Here is a 24,293-nt window from a genome sequence, read left to right as displayed (position 1 = left end):
AAAAGAAACTGGAACTTAAATCAAGAACTATCACTTAATAGTAATAGGTCACTGAGCAAGTTCCTTGAACTCTGTATCCCAGGTTCCTCATCTGTCAAATGGAGATAAAACACCGGCTTTGCAGTGTTGATGGGAGGTCTGAATTGAAATAATTTTTGTTAAAAAGCCTGACATACAGTTATAATCACTGTTTATTAAAATAAATAATATCCAAATAGTACTTTACAGTGTACAAAGAGTCTTTACCTATAGCTGCCTCCAATTAGATCCTCAAAACCCCTCTGAGAGTGCATTTTAATTTTACATTCGACAAATGAGAAAACGGAGGCTCAGAGCAGTGAGACACCTGTCAGGGTCAGAAAGCAAGTCAGCAGTGCAGTGGGAACCGAAACTTTTGACTCCTAATTCCCTGTTTCTTCATTATACTGTCCCATCACATCCCTATAATAAACTTTGCTGTATTGTTATTTACAAATTATAAAACATAACTTGGTGGATGCTACCCAAAGCCATCCACCTTTGCAATCTTCATCTCCTTGATGCAAAACTACTATCCCTGCCAACTCCATAAACACAGATTCAGGTGTGACACAGCAAAATGAACAAACAAAATCAAAATGCACCATCTACGCTAGATTATACAGAAAACCATAATCAAACCAAGATTTATACAGACACCACAATTAAAGGGGAAATCCTGGCAGGAAGTATCATTATGATCATGAAGAATTACAGACTTTCTATTTTCCACCTGCTCAGTATGGATTCTTCCTGCTGACCCACGCATGCACTCAAGATGCCTTACAGAGGGGTGACATTCCCATAGCCAGCAATGGGTATAGATTATAAAGCAAAACTAGGATGCTGCAGCCCAGGATGCTGCAGTCACTGGCCAGGAACTGTGAGATGTAAATACACATACACATTTCCCCTCCCCTAGTCCTCCATCCCCCATCCTCAGGCCTGAGAATTACTCTGAAAGCCAGACAAATAGGATACTGAGGGAGACCAGAAGACGCCACCCCAGGATACAAAGGACTGCAGGCTGAAGGTAACTTAAATAGAAGCAGATTCAGAAAACCTCTGCCTACTCCCTACTTGACTAAAAGCAAGACATACCTAGATTTATAAAGACAAAAAGTATATGTTGTACCCCTTCTACCAGGGAGAACAAAGGTTACTCAGTGAAGACAATTTTAGGCCCTTTGTGTCTTGGGATGATACCAGAAGAATCTACATGAACAAGCTTTACTGGTTAGCCTTTATCTGACACTTATTTGCCTTCCCACAAGTTGCTGCCCCTAGAGACTCTAAGTCCTTATCCTTTCTCTTTTCACTACTCTAAAAATTCACGGTTCCCAGTTGAAGATTCTATTTGAACTGGAATTCAAAGCTACCTCTTGGAGGAACTACTCATTCCCTAGTATCTTCCATTATATATGAAATATACATGTCTATGAGTATCTGTTCCTCCAAAACTCATGCTGGAACTTAATCTCCAATGTGGTAGTATGGAGACTTTTAAGAGTGATCATGAGGGCTCTGTCTTCTTGAATGGATTAGTCCATTCATAGATTAATGGATTAATGTGTTATCAAAGGAGGGAACCGGTGGCTTCAAAAGGTGAGGATGAGAAACCTGAGCCGGCACCTTAGCCTGCTCAGCCTCTCTGCCACCTGCACCCTGCACTGCCTCAGGACTCTTCAAACCATCTCCACCAGCAAGAAGGCTCTCCCCAGACACGCCCCCTCCACCTTGGACTTCCCAGCCTCCATAACTGTAAGACAGAAATTCCTTTTCTTTAATATATTAACTAGATTCAAGTATTATAAGCAAAAGAAACTGAACTAATACAACATGTTAATAAACTTCTGTTTCTTACTCTCTTACTAATCCACCTTTCATTACCAGAGTCCATCCCAACTAAGAACGTATGGAGGTTGAAGAAAAAACGTATTATTTTTGCCTATAATCCCATATTCTGAAATGTATCTCTTTGCCGCTTGTATTATTTTTCCCTTGAGCAATAAATTTCTAATAATTAATGTATCACTGGACTCTATGCATTCCATTAATTATAGAACTATGGCATTCAAAACTCATGCAAAGTTAAACCAACAGCTGCCATCTAACTTTAATGTTTTACCTTTGATAGAGCACAGCCAGAGAGTTGTTTCTGGAACAATAGTGGAATTTTTTCCCATATTTCACTTTTCAGTATGTCTTATAGTACAGCAAAGAGGCAGTAAGGACCAGTGAGATTAGCAGTGGCTAGAAGTCTGAACATCTCTACTGGGTTTTTGTTTTTCAAATCACTAGTTCTGCAAACTGGGGCAAGTCACTTAACCTTCCTGATTTGCACCATCCTCATTTGTAAAATGGCGCTAATAATGTCAGGCCTGCCTAATTAACAGAAATGCTGGGGAAATCAAATGAAATAATTTGTTCAAAGTGCTAATTAAAATCAGTAATGCATACTCCAGTACACAAAGCAACTGCAGCCTGACCAGTAGGTACAAAAATAACCGGACAGTAAGGAAGATGCGTGTGTTAGTAGAAGAGTCTTCACCCAAGTGGGAGGCGCTAGGTCATGACCTTGACCCTCTAAGGTGGTGATTTCAATTATCTAACAGGATTGTTCAGATAAAACAGATTAACAAATATGAAAGTCTTCTATAAAATATTTAAAGGATGTACAAACATGATGATAGTTACGGAATAAATGGAGCCAAATGATTACTATGCCACAAGAAAGCTGTTGTCAGCCAAGATTAACGTAGTATTCAAGTACAAAGAAAAGACATGTAAAGAGGCTACACACATCTACCTGTACGACAGTATAAACTGCTTGCTCCTCAATACTTGGACAGAGTACACAGAAGGGCTAAATTTCAAGGGAAAAAGTGAAAAAGCAAAAGAATAGTAGCAATGATTAATTTGAAGACTTTATTAGATATAAATACCTATACAGAGACTATAAGGAAACTGAATAGACTTCAAACTTCTAAAATCATTATTAATAAAGGAAGAAGGCCACCAGCCCAGGGCGAGCAAGAATGGAACCCATGGGGCAGGGGGTAGAAAAGGGGGAGCAGGCTAAAAACGAAGGTGTTACCATCAGGATTAGGGATGGGATTTCCACTCTACCATCTATGATCAGAAGGGCTTACTTATGTCTTTGTTAGAGGAGTTGATAATTAATAAACATCCCAGCTAATTAATACATATTTGAACTAGTTATGAATGGATATAGCTTGGGGTACGGGGCCAAGAGGGATTATCAGAAACAACACAAGAAAGGTAGGCCTGAGATGCCTTGAATCCTGCACTCTCCAGGCAATAAAAACTGAAAACATTTGAGGCAAGAACTAACATAATCAGGTTTACACTTGAGAAAGAAAGCAATGTGGAGAAATCACAAGAAAGGAGAAGAACATTATTGTAGTCAGTATTATATCCAGGCAAGAGAAAGTCGGATCCAGCGTAAAGTACTGGCAACAAATGGAGAAAGAGGCGATAGATGAGTTTGGATTTTCTGGAAAGGACTGGATACACCTGATGAAGGAGGTGGAAGAGTCAAGAGTAACACACGAGTTTCTAGCCTAACTGCCAGAATGCTCCGAAACCACTATTCTACTTCCACAAGATAAAACCGATTTAGCTAAACAATAAAACTTTGATTCCAAAATGAACTTCCAGGGAAATTATGAAAATATAAACTTCTTAAGTCATTAGAATGTTTCCAGGTGATACCGGAAAAGTGGCACCCCAGCCAGTTCAGCCGAGCAGGGCCTGGGGGACCTGTCACCTCTGTCTTGGTGGCAGCAGCCAGCAAAGGAACTGGCAGGTTGGAGCAAAGGGGGGAGCCTCCCTCCCCCACCAGAGGCTCCAGTAGAGCGGCGCTAGAGGACCTGCCGGCTCTGCCTTGGCAGCAGCTGGCACAGAAACTGGCACGCTGGAGCCAAAGGGGGAGCTTTCCTCTCCCACCAGAGGCTCCAGTAACAAAAAAGACCAAGCCAATCAGGGGAAAACGCTGGCAATTCCTCCAGTGCATCCCTGATTGGTCCATTTTCAATCCTGCTCCTGACTGGTCTATTTTATAGACCTATCAGCTAAGCTCTCAGCTCATTGGACAATTACCCCTTTATAAGACCCCTGAGCAGAGAGCCTGAGAGCAGATCATAGCTGACCTTCCAGAGAGGAAGAGAGCAGAAGGGCAGATCATAGCAGATCGTGGTAGACCTTCGAGGAAGATAGAGCAGAAGAATAAGACTTCAGTGAGCTGTTGCAGAACTTTGAGGAAGAAAGGGCAAGAGCTGTAACACTTCTGATCCTGCTCTACAAAGAGGCTTGGCTCTTTGTAGGAGCTGTAACACTTCTACTGCTGACCCTCCTCTGCAAAGAGGCTTGGTCCTTTGTAGGAGCTGTAGCACTTCTACTGCTGATCCCACTCTACAAAGAGGTGTGGCTCTTTCTAAGAGTTGTTTTCATAAGAGTTGTAACACTTGCATCCTGCCCTGCAAGGCGGTTTGGTTCTTTGAGCTGTAAATAAAACCTCACTGTTCATTCTATGGTCCGTCAATTCATTCATCGAATCGTCGAGACCAAGAGCCTGGAAATCTAAAGTCAAAAATCCGGTATCACAGGCAGATTTATCTTCCCCTCATAATAATGAAACATTGACAGAAGCTCAAGAATCAAGATAGAAGAAAAAGGAACAAATGCTGCTGCCACACAGGAAAATAAAAATGCTTAAGAACAATTCACAGTAGCTCATGAAACTGGGCCGTTGGCCTTTACTTGGGAGCAGTAAGGGATGTTTCTAAAAGAGTTTCATGACACAGGAAAAGGAAGCACCTCTATACGAGCTCAGGACCAACTTTTTACCATACTACTTCCAAATGAATGCGGCTGCTACGTTAAGGAATTGTCAAACTATATATTTATTTGCATGTGAACGCTTCTTGGTTATTAATTTTATCAGCAAAAACCATTTTTAATTGGTTTAAGATATGTGTGTGTATATACATATGTACATATGTATGTGTATGTGTCAAATCCAGCAGAAAATACTGATTTCTGGCCATTTAAAATAATCACAGTTTTAATTTGAGAGACACTCACTCTCACCAACGTACATTTTTTTAACAAGGGAGACTCAATACGCAGAAAAGCTTTTCTACTCCTACTAACCTTTCTTGAGATATGCCACAGATGCCATGTTTTTGTTACAGCAGACCGAAAGAACACTTCAGTGGGTCACAAGCTGCCCTGGGATGAAGGCAAGATGACAAGCAGTGGGAATGAGGGACTGGGGAGTGAAGAGGAGGGATGAGAGAACGGAGGCAGAAAAAGTTGATCACAAAAACACCAGAAGCCTGTTTTTTCAGTAATTTGCCATTTGTAAATTAACAATTCTGTGTTCATTAAAATATTGAGAGTTTTCACCAGGTTCAACACAATATGTGATTTAAATTGATGAAGGATGTTGCAGGGGGTTTTAAGGAAGCATGTGATAAGGAGGTGGCACTGTAGAAGACAACAGTGTGATTTTTCTCAGGATCTGACGCGTTCGTACCTATCAGATGAGAGAGACAAGCAACACCCAGGACATTTCTAAATGGCAGTTTGTGGATGCGATTAGATTAGACAAAGAGACAAGCAAAGGCAAGAGGGGAGAAGAACTGCAATGAGGTAGGTCCTGAAACGGGTCTAAATAGAGACCAGTAAAATAAACGGACTTTATCCTATTTCCTTTCGTAATGACACAGTGCTGTGTCTGTCTTTTAATAAAAATTTGAGGGTTTTGTCAAGTTTTTAAAAACCTAACCATATGGGGCGCGCCTGTGGCTCAGGGAGTAGGGCACGGCCCCATATACCGGGGATGGCGGGTTCAAACCCAGCCCCTGACCAAAAACTGCAAAAAAAAAAAAACCTAACCATACGTATGATATTATTTTCTAAGAAAACAGAATTTAGCAATTGTATATAAAAACTTTACTTAGAAGTAATTTCAGCTCGGCGCCTGTGGCTCAAGCGGCTAAGGCGCCAGCCACATACACCTAAGGTGGCGGGTTCGAATCCCCAGCCCGGGCCTGCCAAACAACAATGACGGCTGTAACCAAAAAATGGCCAGGCGTTGTGGCGGACGCCTGTGGTCCCAGCTACTTGAGAGGCTGAGGCAGGAGACTCGCTTGAGCCCAGGAGTTGGAGGTTGCTGTGAGCATGATGCCATGGCACTCTACCCAGGGGGATAGCTTGAGGCTCCGTCTCAAAAAAAAAAAGAAGTAATTCCATGATGGTCTGAAATTATCTAATCTACTAGAAGAGAACTAATGATACACAAGATATATGAAAATGTGTTTTTAACTGTAGCATTTGTTCAATAAACTTACATATAACTTAATTAAAACTCAGTCACATCTGAAGAACCTCTCCCTCTCATGTTATTTCGTTCATTAAACAGTAAGAGGTAAGCACAGCTAGTTTTCCAATACAGCTTGAAATCACAGTAAACAGTTAATTGTAAGGCTAACAGAGTTTCAATAATTTATAAGCTGGAAGAAGGGAAGAGTTTCAAAATATCCAAACACATACTTATGTAACCAAATCTAAATGTGCCTGCTTTCAATTCAATTAAATCAGTCCAATCTTGGGGGAGGACCAAGAGAGGAAGGCACAATCGATCACACGCACAGTGAGCTACAGTTTCCCCAAACACTATCACACAAACATTTAATGCACAGAATAAAATAAAAATGCCGGGCGTATGTAAAAAGATAAACCTGAAACAGATACATCTGCACACATCTGATCTGTGAATTTAAGTGCAAGGCAGCCCCACTTCTGGACTTTGTGGCAATGACAGAAATTCAAGTCGTGTTCAATGCACCATGAATATCAATAAGAGCACTTAGGTGCTCCGCAGGGAATCGTTTTTGAGTGTTGAAACTGAGAGTTGAAAACAAAAAGCAGAAATCACATGAAAGCAGACCGTGGATCTTAAGGCAAGATTAGCTGGTTAAGAAAAAATAATAATCTCTCCATGCTGTGGCACTGATCCTTAGCCAAGCTGGTTCGTCACACCTCAGCTCCAACAGTGGTATTCCTGAGCCCCAGTACAGGTGACAGAAAGGCCACAGGGCATAACTGACAACAGGAGAAGGCAGAAGTCAGCTTTTCCAGGGTGATTACATCTGCGATTCCACCTTGCCAGATAATCACAAGAAAACTTAAGGGAGTAAACAGGAAATAGTGGAATAGTTTCAATAGTTTGGTTTAACTACAACTCCTCTTCATTTGCATAATTTTTCCAAGTTCATTTTGCCCAAGGCAATAATGAGGTCATAAAAGAACAAGGAAATAAGCAGAAAAGAGTGATGAAGAGGGCAGGTTTCAGAATCAATCAACAGTCCTGGGGTTGCCTACCCCACTATCTGTGTGACTTTGCAACTCTGGTAATCGCTTTCAGTTTAATCATCGGTAAATCAGGCATTATAAAAAAGATCACAAAGTACTGCCCTCTGAGGGTTACTGGGGAGACAAATGAAATGTCTACTGCCCATTCCTCACTAAAACTGTCATATCGTCATCTAGGCCTAACTTCATTAGACTTAGACAGTTTGGAGATGATTTTTCCCTATTCTTAACATTCACCAATTTCTTCCTGTGAATATTAGAAAAAATAATAATTTCTTTCTTACCTTCGTTATACTATCACATGAAATATTTAACCTTGAAGTGGGAGAATTTCAATATCCTCGAATAACCTCGTATCTGGAAGGTTTTTAGAATCTATCATCATAGACGATACTTACACCTTTTGAAAGTTTCCCAAGTACAAAAATTCAACTTAAACACTGGAGATTTAAATGGAATTCGATTTTGCGGAGCAGTACTGCTCAATATGGTATCCACTAGCCAAATGTGACTATTGAGCAGGTGACGTGTAGCGAGGCCTGAACTGAGAGGTTCAATAAGTATAAAGTATACAATGGATTTCAAAGACTTAGAACAAAAAAAAAAAAAGTAAAAGGCAGGTGATCATAAAGTTCGTGTGCAATTGCACACTATTTGAAATTGCACACAAACTTTATGGGCACCCCATCTTTCACTAATAATTTTTCATCAAGTGCATGTTAAAATATTTTGAATATGAGTGAAACTGGCATGTTATTAAAATTAATCGCTTACTTTTTGAATTACACACATGGCTCACACTTGTTGTCCTCACTATGATTCTACTGGACAGCACTGTGTACAGTGCAGACACAATGACACAGACTCTTGATTCTCTGGAGGGCTGGAATAACTGTAGAATAGGCAACTGACCTACCCCGATTGCTATTTGCCAAATTAAGATCAATCTCTGCCACTGATAAGCAGAATATAAGCTGCAATTGGGCACACTAAAGGAAGTGCCTTAAGTCTACTGTAAATGTGCTTGTTTTCACATTCTACTTTGGAATCAAGTTTTTAAATGTAGACCACAGTTTGCCTCTAATACTAGTAGGGAAGCAATCTTAAATTCTGATTTGTTTGGAGGTAACATGAATTATCCTTAGGGACAAATAAAGCTGTGACACATTTCTATTTGGGAATCTCTGGGCTGCCTGGCCCACCTCAACACCTAACTGCACCTGTCCATTCCTCTATCACTTTCAGGAGGCCATGCAGGGCAGGATGTGAATGGGGATTACAGCAGGATCCTAAGCCACAGCAGCAAGAACTCCCCCGTCCTCAGGGAGGGCCATTCCACCCTCTCTCCCCACCAACAGATAGAAATTCTGAGGTTCATAGAACAATAACATATAAAATATATTTCCTTTCTTTGTCGAGCATTTCCCTGTACTCTTAAACCTAAAGAGGTTAACACTATTTACTCCTTTATATCTGGCAGGCTATAGTTTACCATATTTTTTCAACTGGCATAAAATAAAAAAGCAGTGAAGAAAGCCTCGCAAGTAATCAAAACTGATCTCTGCATCAAGGAAACATATTTATTTGGACCATTAAAAAGTAAGCTAATACATCATTCAAAGTGAACTATAATCCCCTACATCATTCTATAAAAGTATACCAAGTTCCAATACAATCTTTTCATATAAAGCCAAGTGTAATCATGGTACAAATGGAAAAACAATTTCAGGAAGAGGAAACAAATGCTTCTGTACATTACCCATATATCTATTTGTGCAATCACAATTTTGCCCACTTTGGACGTTAAAAAAAAAATGCTCTGTCTACATAAACTAGGCCACTCAGACATTTAGAAAGCACAATCCCTGCAGTTTGGATTTGTTGGGTGGGTAGGAAATTAAGGGAGCTAAAGTAACAATATATCATTTCCTGCTGAGAAGGATATCACAGGAAAATTCACTCAACAGCTGTCACCACTGAAATTGAAATGAGGTTTTTCCTCCAGCTAAATCCCCAGTAAATGGTATCCAACTTGTAGTAGCCCAGGTGATTTTTCCTGCAGTTATTCCAAATGAGAACCCAATCAATAAAATTCTGCTTTAAATTGGTTGGATATAAATTATTTTTCCACAAGCATGAATTTTACTCAATTTTGTTTAAAAAAAAAATCTCCCCAGAAAACTACCATCACACAATGTGCAGTATGATGATCTGTATTTCTGTATAACTGGGGGAAATGGTATGATTTCAACAGGAATAAAAATCAGGACCACTTGGCTTTTCATATCCAGTAAGAACTACAAATAGAACAAATGCTATTTGATTTTACATTCGCCTCATCTCTCCCGAGATGGTCCATATTTTCCTATATATTCTAATTTATAACCTTGACAATCCAATGAACTTCAAGAGCCTATGGACATATCACCGTGAACGTGCCCGATGTCCAATGAACTGCAAGAGAACTGAAAGGTGCACCTCATATTTCTACCAAAAATATCTGTTCCTCACATTTGTCAGAAGTCATCAAACTGTAGCATACAAAAATGGGCAGATTTCTTTACTTTTTTTTTTTTAGAGACAGAATCTCACGTTATCGCTCTCAGTGGAGTGCTGTGACATCACAGCTCACAGCAACCTCCAGCTCCTGGGCTTAGGTGATTCTTTTGCCTCAGCCTCCTGAGTAGCTGGGACTACACATGCTCACCACAATACCCGGCTATTTTTTGTTGCAGTTTGGCCGGGGCTGGGTTTGAACCCGCCACCCTCAGTATGTGGCGCCGGCGTCCTACCTACCGAGCCACAGGTGCCACCCTGGGTGGATTTCTTTGTGTATAAATTATACCTCAACAAAATTGATTTTAAAAGTAAAATATACACACAGACAGCCTCATGATACGTATTCAAACTATAGCCCTATGTAGCTATTTTCACCATACACAGTTAAGGGCCCCAACAAATATCTTCTATTTTCATGAGTAAATTTTTTATATCCTTTCATTCTACATTGTTCGTGTGTATTGTGATAATATGATGGACCCTGATAGAGGAGGCTGTTTTGTTTCTGGCTTGGGCCTACGATAGTCAAATGATTGCAATAAAGAAAGGATGCCTGGGAGAGTAGTAATGAAAATGTGAAGGACGGAGGAAATAAAGTTCCAACATTCCGCAGAATTAATGCATTAAAATGATGGATAACACCTTCCCATTCCTCCACACATAATTTACAGAGTGTGGAATGCTTCTGAGATTGGCTATCACATGTTTATGGCATTCTAAGATTACACCCCTCACATTTGCTCCCCAGTAACAGTGGAGGACCAGGGACACAGTTTGGGAAGTTTGGATGTAAGAAGAGGGGGATAATGGGACGGCTACTGAGGATTATCACTAAAAGTCACAGTCCAGCAATCCCATTACAGACCTTTCCTATACACCCTTTAGTCTTACACAGCCATTGAAGATACCTTATAATGTTTAAAAGTTTCATTTCATAAATCAAAAGATATATAATGGCCTTGTTTTTGTTCTTTTTTAAATACAAGTCTTCAACATCTGAATAAGTCATTGGGGAGGAAGGGGGGGGGGCATTTCTCTTCCCACAGAGGAATAGAAGTACTTCCTCAGACCTCCATCATTGGCTCCTGATTCCATGAAGAGTGCCATGTCCCAAAACAAAAGACAAAAACAGCACTAAGATTTCTACAAAAGGGTATTTCTTTCTCAGAATTTTCCTCTAAAGTGACAGAAAATCTATCAGCTTTTTGTCCAAATTACCATCTCATTCGGTCTCACCATTTAGCAGCCTAAAAAATGAATTACAGGTAAAATGTTTCAAGTGTTTTCTATCATTCACTTTTTCATTCATCCAAGTGTTTCCTGAGGTGCCCTCATGCTAGCCATGGTTTTAGATAATGAGTTAGTGGTAAACAAGATGTACAGATGATTCCTTGCTTTCATGGAGCTTACATTCTAGGCAAAAACATCAAACAAATGAATAAATCAAAATGACTATTTCAGTTAGTGACTACTCTATGAAGAGAGAATAATGAGATAATATTATACAGTGGTGGTCCCCAACCTTTTTGGCACTAGGGACTGGTTTCATGGAGGCAATTTTTCCCATGACAAGGTGGGGGTTGGGTACGAGGGGATTAGATTCTCCTACCCAACACTCTACTTAGATCCATTGCATTCTGGTTTACAGCAGGGTTCATGCTCCTAGGAGAATTTGATGCCCTGCCAGGATCTGACAGGAGGCGGGGCCCAGGCAAGGCTGTGAGCCATGGGTGGGGAGCAGCTCTAAGTAGAGATGAAGCTTCACTCCCTGTCCCTGCTGCTCACCTCTGGCTGTGCGGACAGGTTCCTAACACGCCACAGTCTAGCAGGGGTCCTCAAATTTTTTAAACAGGGGGCCAGTTCACTGTCCCTCAGACCATTGGAGGACTGGACTGTGGGCCCCGGGATGAGTTGGCTGCTAAGCAGGACAGGCAGCGGGGGCAAAAATACCCAGCGGGCCAGATAAATGTCCTAGGTGGGCCGCATGTGGCCCACAGGCCATAGTTTGAGGATGCCTGGCCTAGGGGTTGAGGCCCCCAGTTATAAAGCACTTGGGAGGTGACTTAAAATTGGGTGATTAGGGGGCAGGCCTCAATCTAAGAAGATCCACTGCCATGCATATTTGATGGCTGTTCCAAGTAACCACTTTTAGACTGCATGTCTATAGTAAGTCAAGAACCAAGGTAGCACTATTAAAAGTGGGCTTTCCCACTCTAAGAGGCCAAGATGGGTGGATTACCTGAGCTTGGGCCTTCAAGACCAGCCTGAGCAAAAGCAAGACCCTGTCCGTGAAAAAAACAGCTGGGCACTGTGGCGAGCACCTGTAGTCCAGCTACCAGAGGCTCAGCTTGAGCCCAGGAGTTTGAGATTGCTCTGTGTTATGACACTAGGGCACACTACCAAGGGCTACAAAGTGAGACTCTGTCTTAAAAAAAAAAAAAAAAAAGTGGGCTTTTCTAGTTCATCTTTTATTATCTTTTTCAAGCACTACTTTCTAAGTAGCAATTAGAAACAATTTGTTAAACAATTAACAAACTTTTGCTGAGTCCTGCTAGTCTGTCTTTCCTCAGCCTAGTTTATCCTATTTTGTTTCATTTTTACTCTAAGTAAAGGTTAATTGGTTCTGGACCACCAAGGGGTGTTCTTAGGCTAAACATTTAGACTCACAGGACTCCACAGGACACTGTGGCATCAGTTTACCAAAAAAAGACCCAGCCATGTTTTTTTGTATCACAGCTTGTCTGTGGGAAGGTGGAAAGAGGCAAAATTCACACCAGTATGTATGAGAGCAGCCCCGATTTAGGAGCCTCACATACCTCAGTAGCCACATTTTCTTAGAACAACACTAGTAGCTCTCCAGGGCCACCAAATTTGGAACTCTAGGCCCCAGTCTTATGATTTGTAAAAATATACAATTATTTAAGTGTATTTCAAATGTGCTATGGAGCTACACAGTCCAATCTGGTAACAATGAGTTATAACTGGCTATAGAAATTCAGTTTTTCAGTCACACTAGCCATGTTTCAAGCACTCAACAGCCATATGCGGCTCTTGGCTACTGGATTAAACAGCACAGATACAGAACATTTCTATCAGCGCAGAAAGTTCTAGTGCATAGCACTTAGCAAGTACTTTTTAGCTGCTAATATGTCACAGTAACAATGTGCTATTACAAACCTTCCTCTGGTTTTTAAGAAGATTCTTTCCCATAACATAATTATCATTTTATACTTTGTTAGTGCTTTATGACCAACACAGTGTAAAACAACTAAGTTTCTTTACTACTTAACTAGAAGGCAATCCGTGTTCAAAAAAAAAAAAAATCCATTGAGTAAAGAATAGGAAATTTAATAACTGCAGAAAAGGATCAAAAATCATAAAATTTGCTTTCCAGGAAGACTACTAGTATTAACAATCCCAAAATGCCTAAGAAACTTTGGAGTCACAGGGCTCGCTGGGGACAAAGATTCACTGGTGTGAATTTTGCCTCTTTCCATGCAAAGCAACTTCGTCATTTTCACAAGGCCGTATGCTGCCACAAACTCACACATCTCTTCTCTGCCCGCCGTCATAACAGTTTACTATAATCACTTTAGTTAAAATTCTCTTTTTTCTAATAAATATTAAGTCCTTATACAGCAGAAATAAATAGGTATTCCCAGAGCCTAACACTATGCCAGACACCTAGTAAGAGTGATACCAGATTTTTGACTTTGGATTTCCAGGTCTCGATGATTTGATGAATGAATCGATGGACCACAGGATGGGCAGTAAGTTAGGTTTTATTTACAGAGGTATTATTATAGCTCTTACAAAGAGCCAAACCTTGCAGAACAGGATAAGATAGATTTTATAGTGTCACAGCTCTTACAAAGAGCCAAACCTCCTTGCAGAGCAGGGTATAAGTGTCACAGCTCTTACAAAAAGCCAAACCTCCTTGTAGAGCAGGAAGCAAGTGTTACAGCTCTTACAAAGAGCCAAACTTCCTTGTAGAACAGGATCCAAGTGTTACAACTCTTCCTCTTCTGCTCTTTCTCTCCCTCAGCGGTCTGCAACAGTCTGCTAAAGTCTTGCTCTTCTGTTCTATCTTCCTCGAAGGACGATCTGCAATGATCTGCCCCTAGGCTCTCTGCTCAGGGGTTTATTTAGGGGCAGTTGTCCAGTGAGCTGAGAGCTTAGCTGATTGGTCTATAAAATAAGCCAGTCAGGAGCAGGATTGAAAATGGACCAATCAGGGATGCACTGGAGGAATCGCCAGTGTTTTCCCCTGATGGGCCTGGGCTTTTTTGTTACTGGAGCCTCCGGTGGGAGAGGAAAGCTCCCCCTTTGGCTCCAGCCTGCAGGTTTCTGTGCCAGCTGCTGCCAAGGCAGAGCCAGCAGGTCCTCTAGCGCTGCTCTACTGGAGCCTCTGGTGGAGGAGGGAAGCTCCCCACCGCTTGCTCCAATCTGCCGGTTCCTCTACCGGCTGCTGCCACCAAGACAGTTGGCAGGTCCCCCAGCCCTGTTCAGCTGAGCTAGCTGGGGTGCCACTTTTCCAGTATCATTAGTTCCCTTAACGTGTTCAATAAACAATAAATAAAACAGACTCTCAGAATGCTAAAAGGTACGTGCATGTATTACCAGTTACCTCTCACACAAAATACTGCCCCAAGTCACAGCCACTATGTACAACCTCATTATAATGTCTGCTATTGACAAAGGCATGTATCTGCCTTTGCTAGGTAGTTGGTTAATGAAGTAGGAAAGGTTTTTCTATCTTCCTTATAAATCATTAAAAAGAAAATCAGTAACTTATTTAAATGAAAGTATCCAGCCAGCTATGTGTCTCTTTTTTATATTACACGGCTGGATACTTTCCAGACAGCCCTCATATTTCTGTTAAGAAATCATTCTTAACCTTTTTCCAACTTGAAGACATATTAAGCAAGCAAAGTAAATTAACTAAAAACTCCAGGAAACTTTAGTATTCTGTATAAATTAAGAGTAGTGAATTACTTGTAAAACTGATGAAAAGTGATTTGAAAAACTATTTTCACTGCTCACCTCCATGTCCAAAGAAAAAAGCCCCACTGTAATAAGATAAAATGATGGCCTCCAAATATGTCCATATTCTAAGCCCTGGAACCTATGGACAGATCAGGTTATGGCAAGCGGGCTTTGCAATTAAAGTTAAGGATCTTGAGATGATAGAGCGAGTGTCCTGGAAATCCCTATGGGATGCTCCAATCCTATGGGCCCTTAAAAGCAGAAAACTTACTGAGGCTGGAGGTGGAGTGATGCAGCAGCAGGAGAAGTTAGAGACAAGTGAAGCACTGGATGGCTCTGAGGTGGGTCCCCTGTGCAAGGACCACAGAGGCCTCTAGGAGCTCATGCAAGTGTGAGAAGGAATACAGGCAGCCTTTGGAAACAAAAACCAGCCCCCAGCAGATATGAAAACGAAGATCTGTCCTACAACCGCAAGGTACTAAACTGGTCCAGCAAGATAAACAAGCTTGGAAGCAGATTCCTCCCTTGAGCCTCCAGTGAGGAACACAAGGCCTCCTGACACCTTGATTTTGGCCTGGTGAGCCTTGTGTCAGATTTCTAACCTACCGAACTGAGATAATAAATGAGCACTGTTTTAATCCATTACTTTGCGGTGATTTGTTATGGCTGCAACAGAAAACAAATACACTTGCCACTTCTTATTTTACCCATATAAAAAATGCTAGAGTCATTTCTAAATGCCAGAGATATAAATACACGCATGTATTTATTATACGCACACACAGAGTATTAATGCATGTGTGTGATTTTAAAAAATACTGTAAAGGAAGGTTGGATCAGAAAGCTATACAGATTCCAATCTAGACACATAATAAGGTTAGGAGTTCGGCCACTTTCTCACCAGGGCAGCGTGGCCCCTTCAGACTAATGAACGCTCTGCACCTTCAAAGCTGTGACCACCTAGTTTGCGGCTGTCCCTTGTTCTTACCTCCATCTGCTGGAAAACATCTACACTGCAATCCTTCTTCAGAAAATCAGCACACTTTCCTAGTTCACTGTGCTGGATCACATCACAATTGCTTACATTCTACATTTTTTATTCACAGGCTTAGTCAACCAAAAACGTTTATAAATAGCCAATCAAATGGGAGTGGTTAAGTAAAAATAGATATATCTACCCTTGATTGAATATTACATAGACATTTAGAGTCATACAAATCAACCTCCTCTATTACATAGCTATGACTTACTAAGTTAAAGATAATTGTAATTACACAAAAACATGCATAGAGATTATAACAAAAGCTTGGCAGGTCTGCCCCTGGTTCAGGCAGGATTCTTGCCTGGCATGCAGGAGGCGCAGGTTCGATTCCTGGCCCACAGCAGCCCAAAACAAACAAACAACAAAAAAAATCTTAACAGTTGTTGTATCAGGGAGGTAGGATTTGTTTCTTTTCTTCTTACAAATTTTATAATTATGATTATATTTTTACCAAAAACATTTACTGATGTTAACTGTACCACGACCCATAGCAGCTGCTCCTCTCCTACGACTTTCTCCTCTTTGCTGCCCACACAACTAAGCTGCATCACATCCTCCCGAGCAGCCTTGGGAGTGTGCGAGGGGAGGGCAGGCGTGGGGTGGGGTGTTAATAAATTTTGGTCCTCTTTCTCCTGAAAATAAAAACTTCTTGAGTTACGGGACCAGATCTATTAGACCTTTGCATATAATCTGAGTATCTATCATAGTTTCCTTAACAAAATGGGCTGATTCTAACAAAACGCTGACTCCTGGCAAGCACACCTCTAAGAAGGCATAAACGCTTTCCACACAGACGTGGAAAAAATTATAATTCAAAGGTGATAAATAGTGGAAAGAACATATTCTAATTTGCTAATATCTTACTCGGCACCTGGAAAACCTTCCCAATAATCACTGAACTAAAAGCTTGTGCTGCTGCATGTAGAAAAGGAAAGAAACAGTTCCAGAGACTGGAAACAGGGGACGGGAAAGAAGGAACAAACGCCCGAGCGTGTGCACCATGGTAATGAGGCCTTCCCGCCAGCCCTGCACCGATGGAGGCCGCTATCTCCTAAACCACTGCCTGACATTTAGTTTCATATTTACCACAATAGACACATGAATGCCCACACAATTTTCTACTTTCAAAATGAGTGCTAATGTAAAAAGAAAACACCGAGCACCGCACCACCATGGATACTAGGAAAAGTTTTCTTACAGAGGTTGTGTGTCTCACATAAAATCTGTGACAGCATACTTTAGAGGATTAAATAGAGACATGTACATAGTAATCAAATGGACTGCACTGGGAAAAGGAATTTTACAAAAGCCGCTTGTAATAATACCAGCTGAAGGAAAATGCTTCCATCATTTTAAATGATTTTAAAATCAAGGTCACTATCCACAGAGCTGCTTACAAATTCAGACTGCATTAGCACGCTGAACCATGCTAATAAAATGGGACAGAAAGGGTAACAGTTACATGTTAGTAATTAAAACAAAACGTGATTTCTAACATGCTGTCCGCCATGCACTTCACATGCCGAAGTGAGGGATGGAGGAGGAAGAGGCAGACTGTGGAGACAGGAATTATCTTCACTGGAAAAAAACAACCTAGCCACACAATTCAAGTTACCAAGTTATCACAGGTAGAGTGGAGGCTACAAGTTTTCTCCTCTAGTCTCACCTCTTTATACTTTACATTTATAAGTGACTTAACAAATAAAAATAAGCATCTTAACATACTACTCTTGCTAGCCAAATGTCATTTTATAAGCTTATCCCCTGAGTACCATCATGAGGATAGCAAAGATACTAATTTACAGTAAACTGACATTCACGGGAACACATTCCTAGACCTTTATACATTTCCAAACTAAAATCAGTACATTGTATAATTCACCCGAGGAAGCACAATGACACACACCGTGAGGATAACAGTAAAGTCACAATGAGATGCAAGCTTGCTGTGTGACATACCCGACAACAGGAAACTTGAGGAAGATAAAATGATGACTGATCCAAATTCTCTCCGGCTTTCTGGAATTTTACATGCTTTCGTAAGTCTGAGCAAATTTATTTCTTCCAATTGAAGAGTTCCTAGTTATCAATTTTGAAAAATTGTAAAGGCTTATGAAAAACTTCATTCATCTCTTTTGAAAGGAGGGAAGGGCAGTATTTTTCACCATAAAAATCAGATTTTCTTAATGAGAACTTCATGAGGCTCCACCTTTCAGTAAGGATAATGATAAGTGACCATGTACCATCCTCACTGAATTCCTCTGAGTAAGAACCGGGCTAGGCTGGAAAGTACTTTATAAACTCCAACCAGTTTGATTTCTTGGTCCATCCCTTCCTATCCCTTCTCAAATCTGGCCCCTTCAAATTATTTCCTTTTACTCCCATATCCTCAGTTCCTCCCCTTAACCTGTAAACATGCTCATCTTTCCAATCTTAAGGAAAGACGAAACACATTCTTGAATCACGCAGCTCAGAGATGAAGTTGTCTTCCCTTCCTCGCCCTTGGAGTTAAGCTCTACCAACAGGAGCCACACTCACTGTATCTCCACAGTCCCATTTTTTATGTATTCCGCAAGTCCTCACAGGACTCACACTCAAACCTCCACCTGCCACGTGGAGGCTCAGCCCCCAGGGGCACCTGGAGCCTAATCCTGGGTTGTGCGGTTCTGACCTGACTGCCCCAGTGCGGACGGGCTACCATCCCTTTATGAAATCTCTCCCTTAGCATCTGATGCCCTATCTTTTTGTTGCATTCCTTTTTCATTCAAGATTCCTCCTTGGTTTTACACTGGTTTCTCTTCTAACTCATCACCCACTTTCTCCACCGCCTATCACAAGTCACTCAAACACTGATACCCTGTGGGTTCCATTGAGGGCCTTTCCCCTTTTTCTTGTCTCTCTATCCTCTCTCCCAGAGTGATGTTAACATTTACCTGATTTTAACCACCACCTATACAGCAATCATTATTAGCAAATGTCTCCCTGGTATAAATCTCACTCTTCCATTACTTACTAAACATTCCCCACATATATCCCACAGGCATCTTAAGCTTAAAATTGCTGAAACTAAAAACCACCTAAGTGACCATATTCATTCCCTAATCCCCTTGTTTCCTTCCGTAGTTCTCCTTGTCAGTTAATGACCACATCACTCCCCATGTGAGACTGAAGTTCAGTCTAACCTGTGCACCCACTGAAAGCCACCACTGTGCCAGAATGACAACCAAAACGAGTAAATCACGACCTCATTACATAGGGAAATAATTCCACGTGGGAAAACATTCAATACAATTATGTACATTGTGTTTAATGCTGATTGAAAGTTTACAGATTTTAACTTGTTCAAGTGCCTCTCAAATGAAATAAAGCCTGTTAACTCCTTGAGAACAGAGATTGTGTCTTATTTCTTTATTCCAAGTACATAATGGGTACTCAGTAACTTATGATGGATGGATGCTACCAATGAATAAAAATAAGTTTGTACTGCCTGCAGATACTGAAGCAGAATGTCTTTCTGTGCTTAATTAACTTTTAACTAGAGAACTGGGTTTAACTAAGGAAATCTGGACACATTATTTCTGCATTCTCAAAATAATATATATTGTTATTCTACATTACTAGGTTGGCAACACATTATGCTAATTCTCTTGGAGTACATCACTCCTATAAATACTTGAGAATATCTCTGTATTGCTATTTCAATGTTTTGTTCTTTCAGTCAGACTTGTGGCTGAGCTATTTCAATTTTTACAGGTATTTCCATCATCTCCCAAATTAATTTTATTGACAAATACAATTAAAATGCTACTCATCATTTCTCTTTCACTATTAGAGGCACTAAACCTAATAATGATCTCAGTCTCTATCTCCTAATGTCCATCGCCCTCAGAGTAACATTTAAATTATATAGTTCATCCAAATCAATGATGACTTGTTCTAACAAGATTATCATTAGAATCTCTCAAGCCAAACAATACTCTCTCATACTCTGGCCAAAGCAAGAGGAAAACAGAAGATAAATACTATATGTTTAGACAGTCAAAAGAGATCATTCAATATGCTTGAAAGGTATCACAAGGTTACTTTGTAGAAGTGTCAAACTATGCACATCAGCTGCCACCTACATACAGATGTCTCTGACATGGTAATACAATGAGAAACCATTTAGTTTAATAATAATAAAAAAGCAACATCAGTTGGTGCATATTACATGTAGCATCTAGCCCTGGTTCCCTAGCAACCAGTCATGAGTGAACTCCACAGAGAATAAAAGCCCTAAACGAATGAACAGTTTGTGCAAGTTTCAAGGACTTGAAGAGATGTGTCAGTGGTTAATCTAAATTCTAGTTGGCAATTACCATACTGAGACGGAGGAAGGAAAATCCATCATTATCTCACAGAATCAACGGTGAGATTAACTAGAGTTGAGCTTCCGCCCTTTAGTTTTGGACCTTTTGAACCAGCAGTTTTATAGGGAAAAAAACTGTGACAATATGATTTATAAATTACGAAAACTTTATACAGACATATACAACAAAATATCACTAATATAACTTGCATTCATGCATTCAGGAAATATACAAATGAATACAAATCACATGCTAGACATTGCCCCAGCAACTGGAAATACAAATATGAAAGTCACTTTATAGGTTCTCAAGTAGTTCGTAGCTTAGTGGAGAAATCAGACAGTAAACAAACAAGAACAATACCATTAATTCTGTAATACAGAGGTAGGCATTGGATATTATGAAAGCACCTATAAAGGCATTTAATTCAGACTGGTGAGAGGGGCCTAAATAGTCAGGGGCCTAAATATCAGAGACATAACACTAGAGCTGAGTCTTAAAGGACACACAAAAGTTAGTCAAATAATAGGAGATGAGGAGGACATAAAAATATATTTTATTTATATGTGTAGATAAAAACACATAGGCATATTTATATACATTTAAAATAGTAGGTGTTCCTAAAGTCACCATACATAGAGAAAATGGAAAATTGTAGCTAAGGGTGCCTTTATTTACAAAATACTCATCACAAAACATTCTCTACATGTTGGCCACCTCTTGTAAAATTTTGTAGTGAATATTTTATAAATAGAAGTACAATTTCCCATTTTCCCTATTTATGGCAGTTTTAGGGGCAACTTTTGGGATGGACTGCATATTTTAAATATACATTTTGAAAATATTAATATATAATATGTTCATATTAAATACATTTAAAATCTGTATGTAAGCTTGTAGATATAAAAATAGTAGTGGCAAGAGGAAAAATATTTTCAAGGATGCAGAAGTGAGCAAACAAAAACACATAGTAGAGGAACTTCCTGGCATTTAGTGAAGTTAGGGTCCCAGTGATGAAAGAGGAATCAAAGAGAGAGAGAGACCAGGTTCCTTCCAGAAGTACATCATGCTAGAATGAAACTGGAGATGGGTTTTGAGGCCAAGGAATAATATAACCACATAAGACAATGGTGTGAAATGTATTAGAAAGGGCAAAGCAGGAGTCAAGGAGAACAGACAAGATATTATTGTGATAGGTGAGATACTCAAAAGATAATACCCCAACAGATTTGAATGGGTGTGGAGGAAGGATAGGGCAAGAGACGCAAACGGGATTTCTGAGGTTCCTAACTCGCTAACAGCTCTAGGAAATTTAATGGCTACATACATAATATGTATGCTACCTGGTCTCTGCTAAAATATTATTCTGGACCCCTTCTTACATCCTATCCCAACAAAGCAATTATACAGAAGTTAAAAAGCAGCTGTCCTGAAGAAAAATTGACAGGGAAAGGAAGGGGGAGAAAAGGAGGGAGGGGGAGGAAAAGAAGACAAGAGGAAGTAAAAAAGGAAAAATAAATAAACTAAAAAAATACCAGAAAGTAAACTCTATCCAAACTTCTAAATGAGAAGCAATATGTCTAAGTGTAAAAAGAAATTTTAAAAAGTATACACGAAAAACACTATTGGCGCTTGACTACGTAAAACTTGAAAATGCAGGTATGTTCACTAATACAACATAGTAAAAAAAATTTAGGAAAAAGGTTTGTAACAAAGAGTTACAGTCCTTTGCATCTAAAATACATACAACCAAATAAAATCAGGAGATAGTGCCAACAAGTAAGGAAAAAGTACAGATAATTAATTCCATTCCCAAATAAAAATGGGTAACAAAATGTCTAAAAATCATTCTTAATAATAATCAGTGAAATATATATAATCACAATAGCATTTCTATAACTAGCCTATCAGCAACTGATTTGGCTGGCCTACCTCGTTAAGGGTATAATACCTTGTAACATGACAGTCTTACATGTGTCATAAATTAGAATAAGGTTTTCTAATTTAAGTGTGTCTATGTGTATATATGTACACATACCCACATACACACACACACAAACCCATAAAATGGGTCACATCCTTTGACAAATTCTGAAAATCTATCCTAAGGAAATGATCTAAAATACAGATTAAGGTTTACATAAAACATTATTTATAGTAGGGAAAAGAACTAGAAATGGTGTAGAAGCCTCCCAAATGGAGATGTTGTACTATATAGTTTGTACGACCACACAAGAAACTATCATATAGACACTAACAGTAATGTTTTTAGAAAGATTTTATACAGGGAAAAAAAAATCTTATAATGTTTATAAAAAAGGCAAAAGTAGTAAATCATATAATGAAAAAAAAATCTTATAATGTTTACTAAAAAGGCAAAAGTAATAAATCATATAATGTGTAATTTCTACACTGGGTTGTAAAAGCATAGAGGGGAGAAATATTACTTCTGAGTAGTAATGACTAATTACTGTATTTTCTAAGTTTTTTTTTTTCCAATAACCAGGCTATATTATTGTTGCATTTAGAAAACAAAGTCAACCTATTTCACCTATCCCCAATAAAATACCTTAGCTTTGTATTTAATAGCTCATTCGTTTAAGATCTTTCTGTAAAGTCTGACATCTCTACTAATTTTAACTTAAACTTAACAAGTAGTTCTGCACGTTGCTCTTGAATTAAAAGAGCTTTTTGCCATATGTGATATGTTGCCCTAATGCTAATAATGTATTAAGAGCTTCGATTTGAATAACAGAATTAAAGCAAGAAAAAAATTTAAGTTTTCAGTAATAAAAGAGATTTTAACCACTTTATATATTTTAATCACTTAAATGCATTTGGAATTATATGCATAACAAGGCTGTGCCTTTGTGTTACCTGAGGTGGCTGAGCAGAGGCTGAAGTCTTTCATCAGACTGCACAGTCGGCAGGGACCTGGCTGTTAACTAAAAGCAGAGAACAAAGTTAATAGAAACGGCAAAGGCCAAGCGCTGAACATACTTAAATACTAAGTGCAAAACAGGGACAGGGGAGAGACAAGGAGGCAGTACTTACAATGTGAGAAAATGTTTCTCTTGCTTTGAATCAAAAAGTATATAAAAAGCTGATATATTATGTGATTAAAGTTAACTGCATGGCTCGAAGGACAGATGGTATGTCATGGAGTTTAGAAGAAAAAGATCGGCCAAATAAAGAGTAGGAAGAAGAAGAGGGAGCATCCATCCAAGTCTCTGCTCACGAAAATATTATCTTTGTAAATAAAAATGAAAATTTTCTAAATGATAAAATGTGTAACAACTTATAGCACTGAATCCTACGATGATGGAAGAAATTTAGGTGAGGAAATTTCATTTATAGCTAAGCCACCACGACCCTGCTTATATGAAGGGGTGCGTGTGTGTGTGTCTGTACGTATTCCTACATTTTAACAACCACGTGACTATAAGAAACCAAGAACATCCATTAGGTATACATCAGCAACCTAAAGTATTTAATATAGAGATATGACTTCAAACTGACCTAGGAAATAAAAAGTGAGAGCCAAGACCTTAAGTGTTGAATACTATGGATCAAGTTGACACTCCATCATGAAAATGCGAACTTCAGATACATTTTATCGCAATAATATTATCTCTATATATCTCTATTTTTCTCTCAGTTCTTACGAGAATGGCCTCTTATAAGAATTTGAAAAAAAATAAACACATTCAAAGTAATCAGATAGGCTGAAGTAAACTTAAAAGTATCAAACAAAAATAAAAGATAAATGTCTCTGGATTCAATTATGATCAAAATAGTTCTAGTATTCTACCAATCGATCATTTAACAATTCACAAAGAAACTTTTTTTTCCTTGAGACAGAGTCTCAAGAGTCACCGTGGGTAGAGTGCCACAGCATCATAGCTACCGCAACGTCCAATTCTTGAGCTGAAGCCATC

General features: G+C 39.5%; 1 protein-coding gene across 2 annotated transcripts in view; it reads right to left on the bottom strand.

The window, feature by feature from the left end:
• Nucleotides 1–24,293, bottom strand: part of PRIM2 (DNA primase subunit 2) — a 286,830-nt gene that overhangs the window by 97,983 nt on the left and 164,554 nt on the right. For both annotated transcript variants that reach the window (XM_023513161.1, XM_003789669.3), the window contains exon 8: nt 23,233–23,300. In XM_023513161.1, the coding sequence (XP_023368929.1) occupies nt 23,233–23,300 (68 nt within the window). The remainder of the gene's footprint in view (nt 1–23,232; nt 23,301–24,293) is intronic.

This window comes from Otolemur garnettii, unplaced genomic scaffold (assembly GCF_000181295.1).
Source record: "Otolemur garnettii isolate 467f Iridium unplaced genomic scaffold, OtoGar3 scaffold00035, whole genome shotgun sequence".
Taxonomy (NCBI): domain Eukaryota; kingdom Metazoa; phylum Chordata; class Mammalia; order Primates; family Galagidae; genus Otolemur; species Otolemur garnettii.
This window is presented reverse-complemented; position numbering and strand designations above follow the sequence as displayed.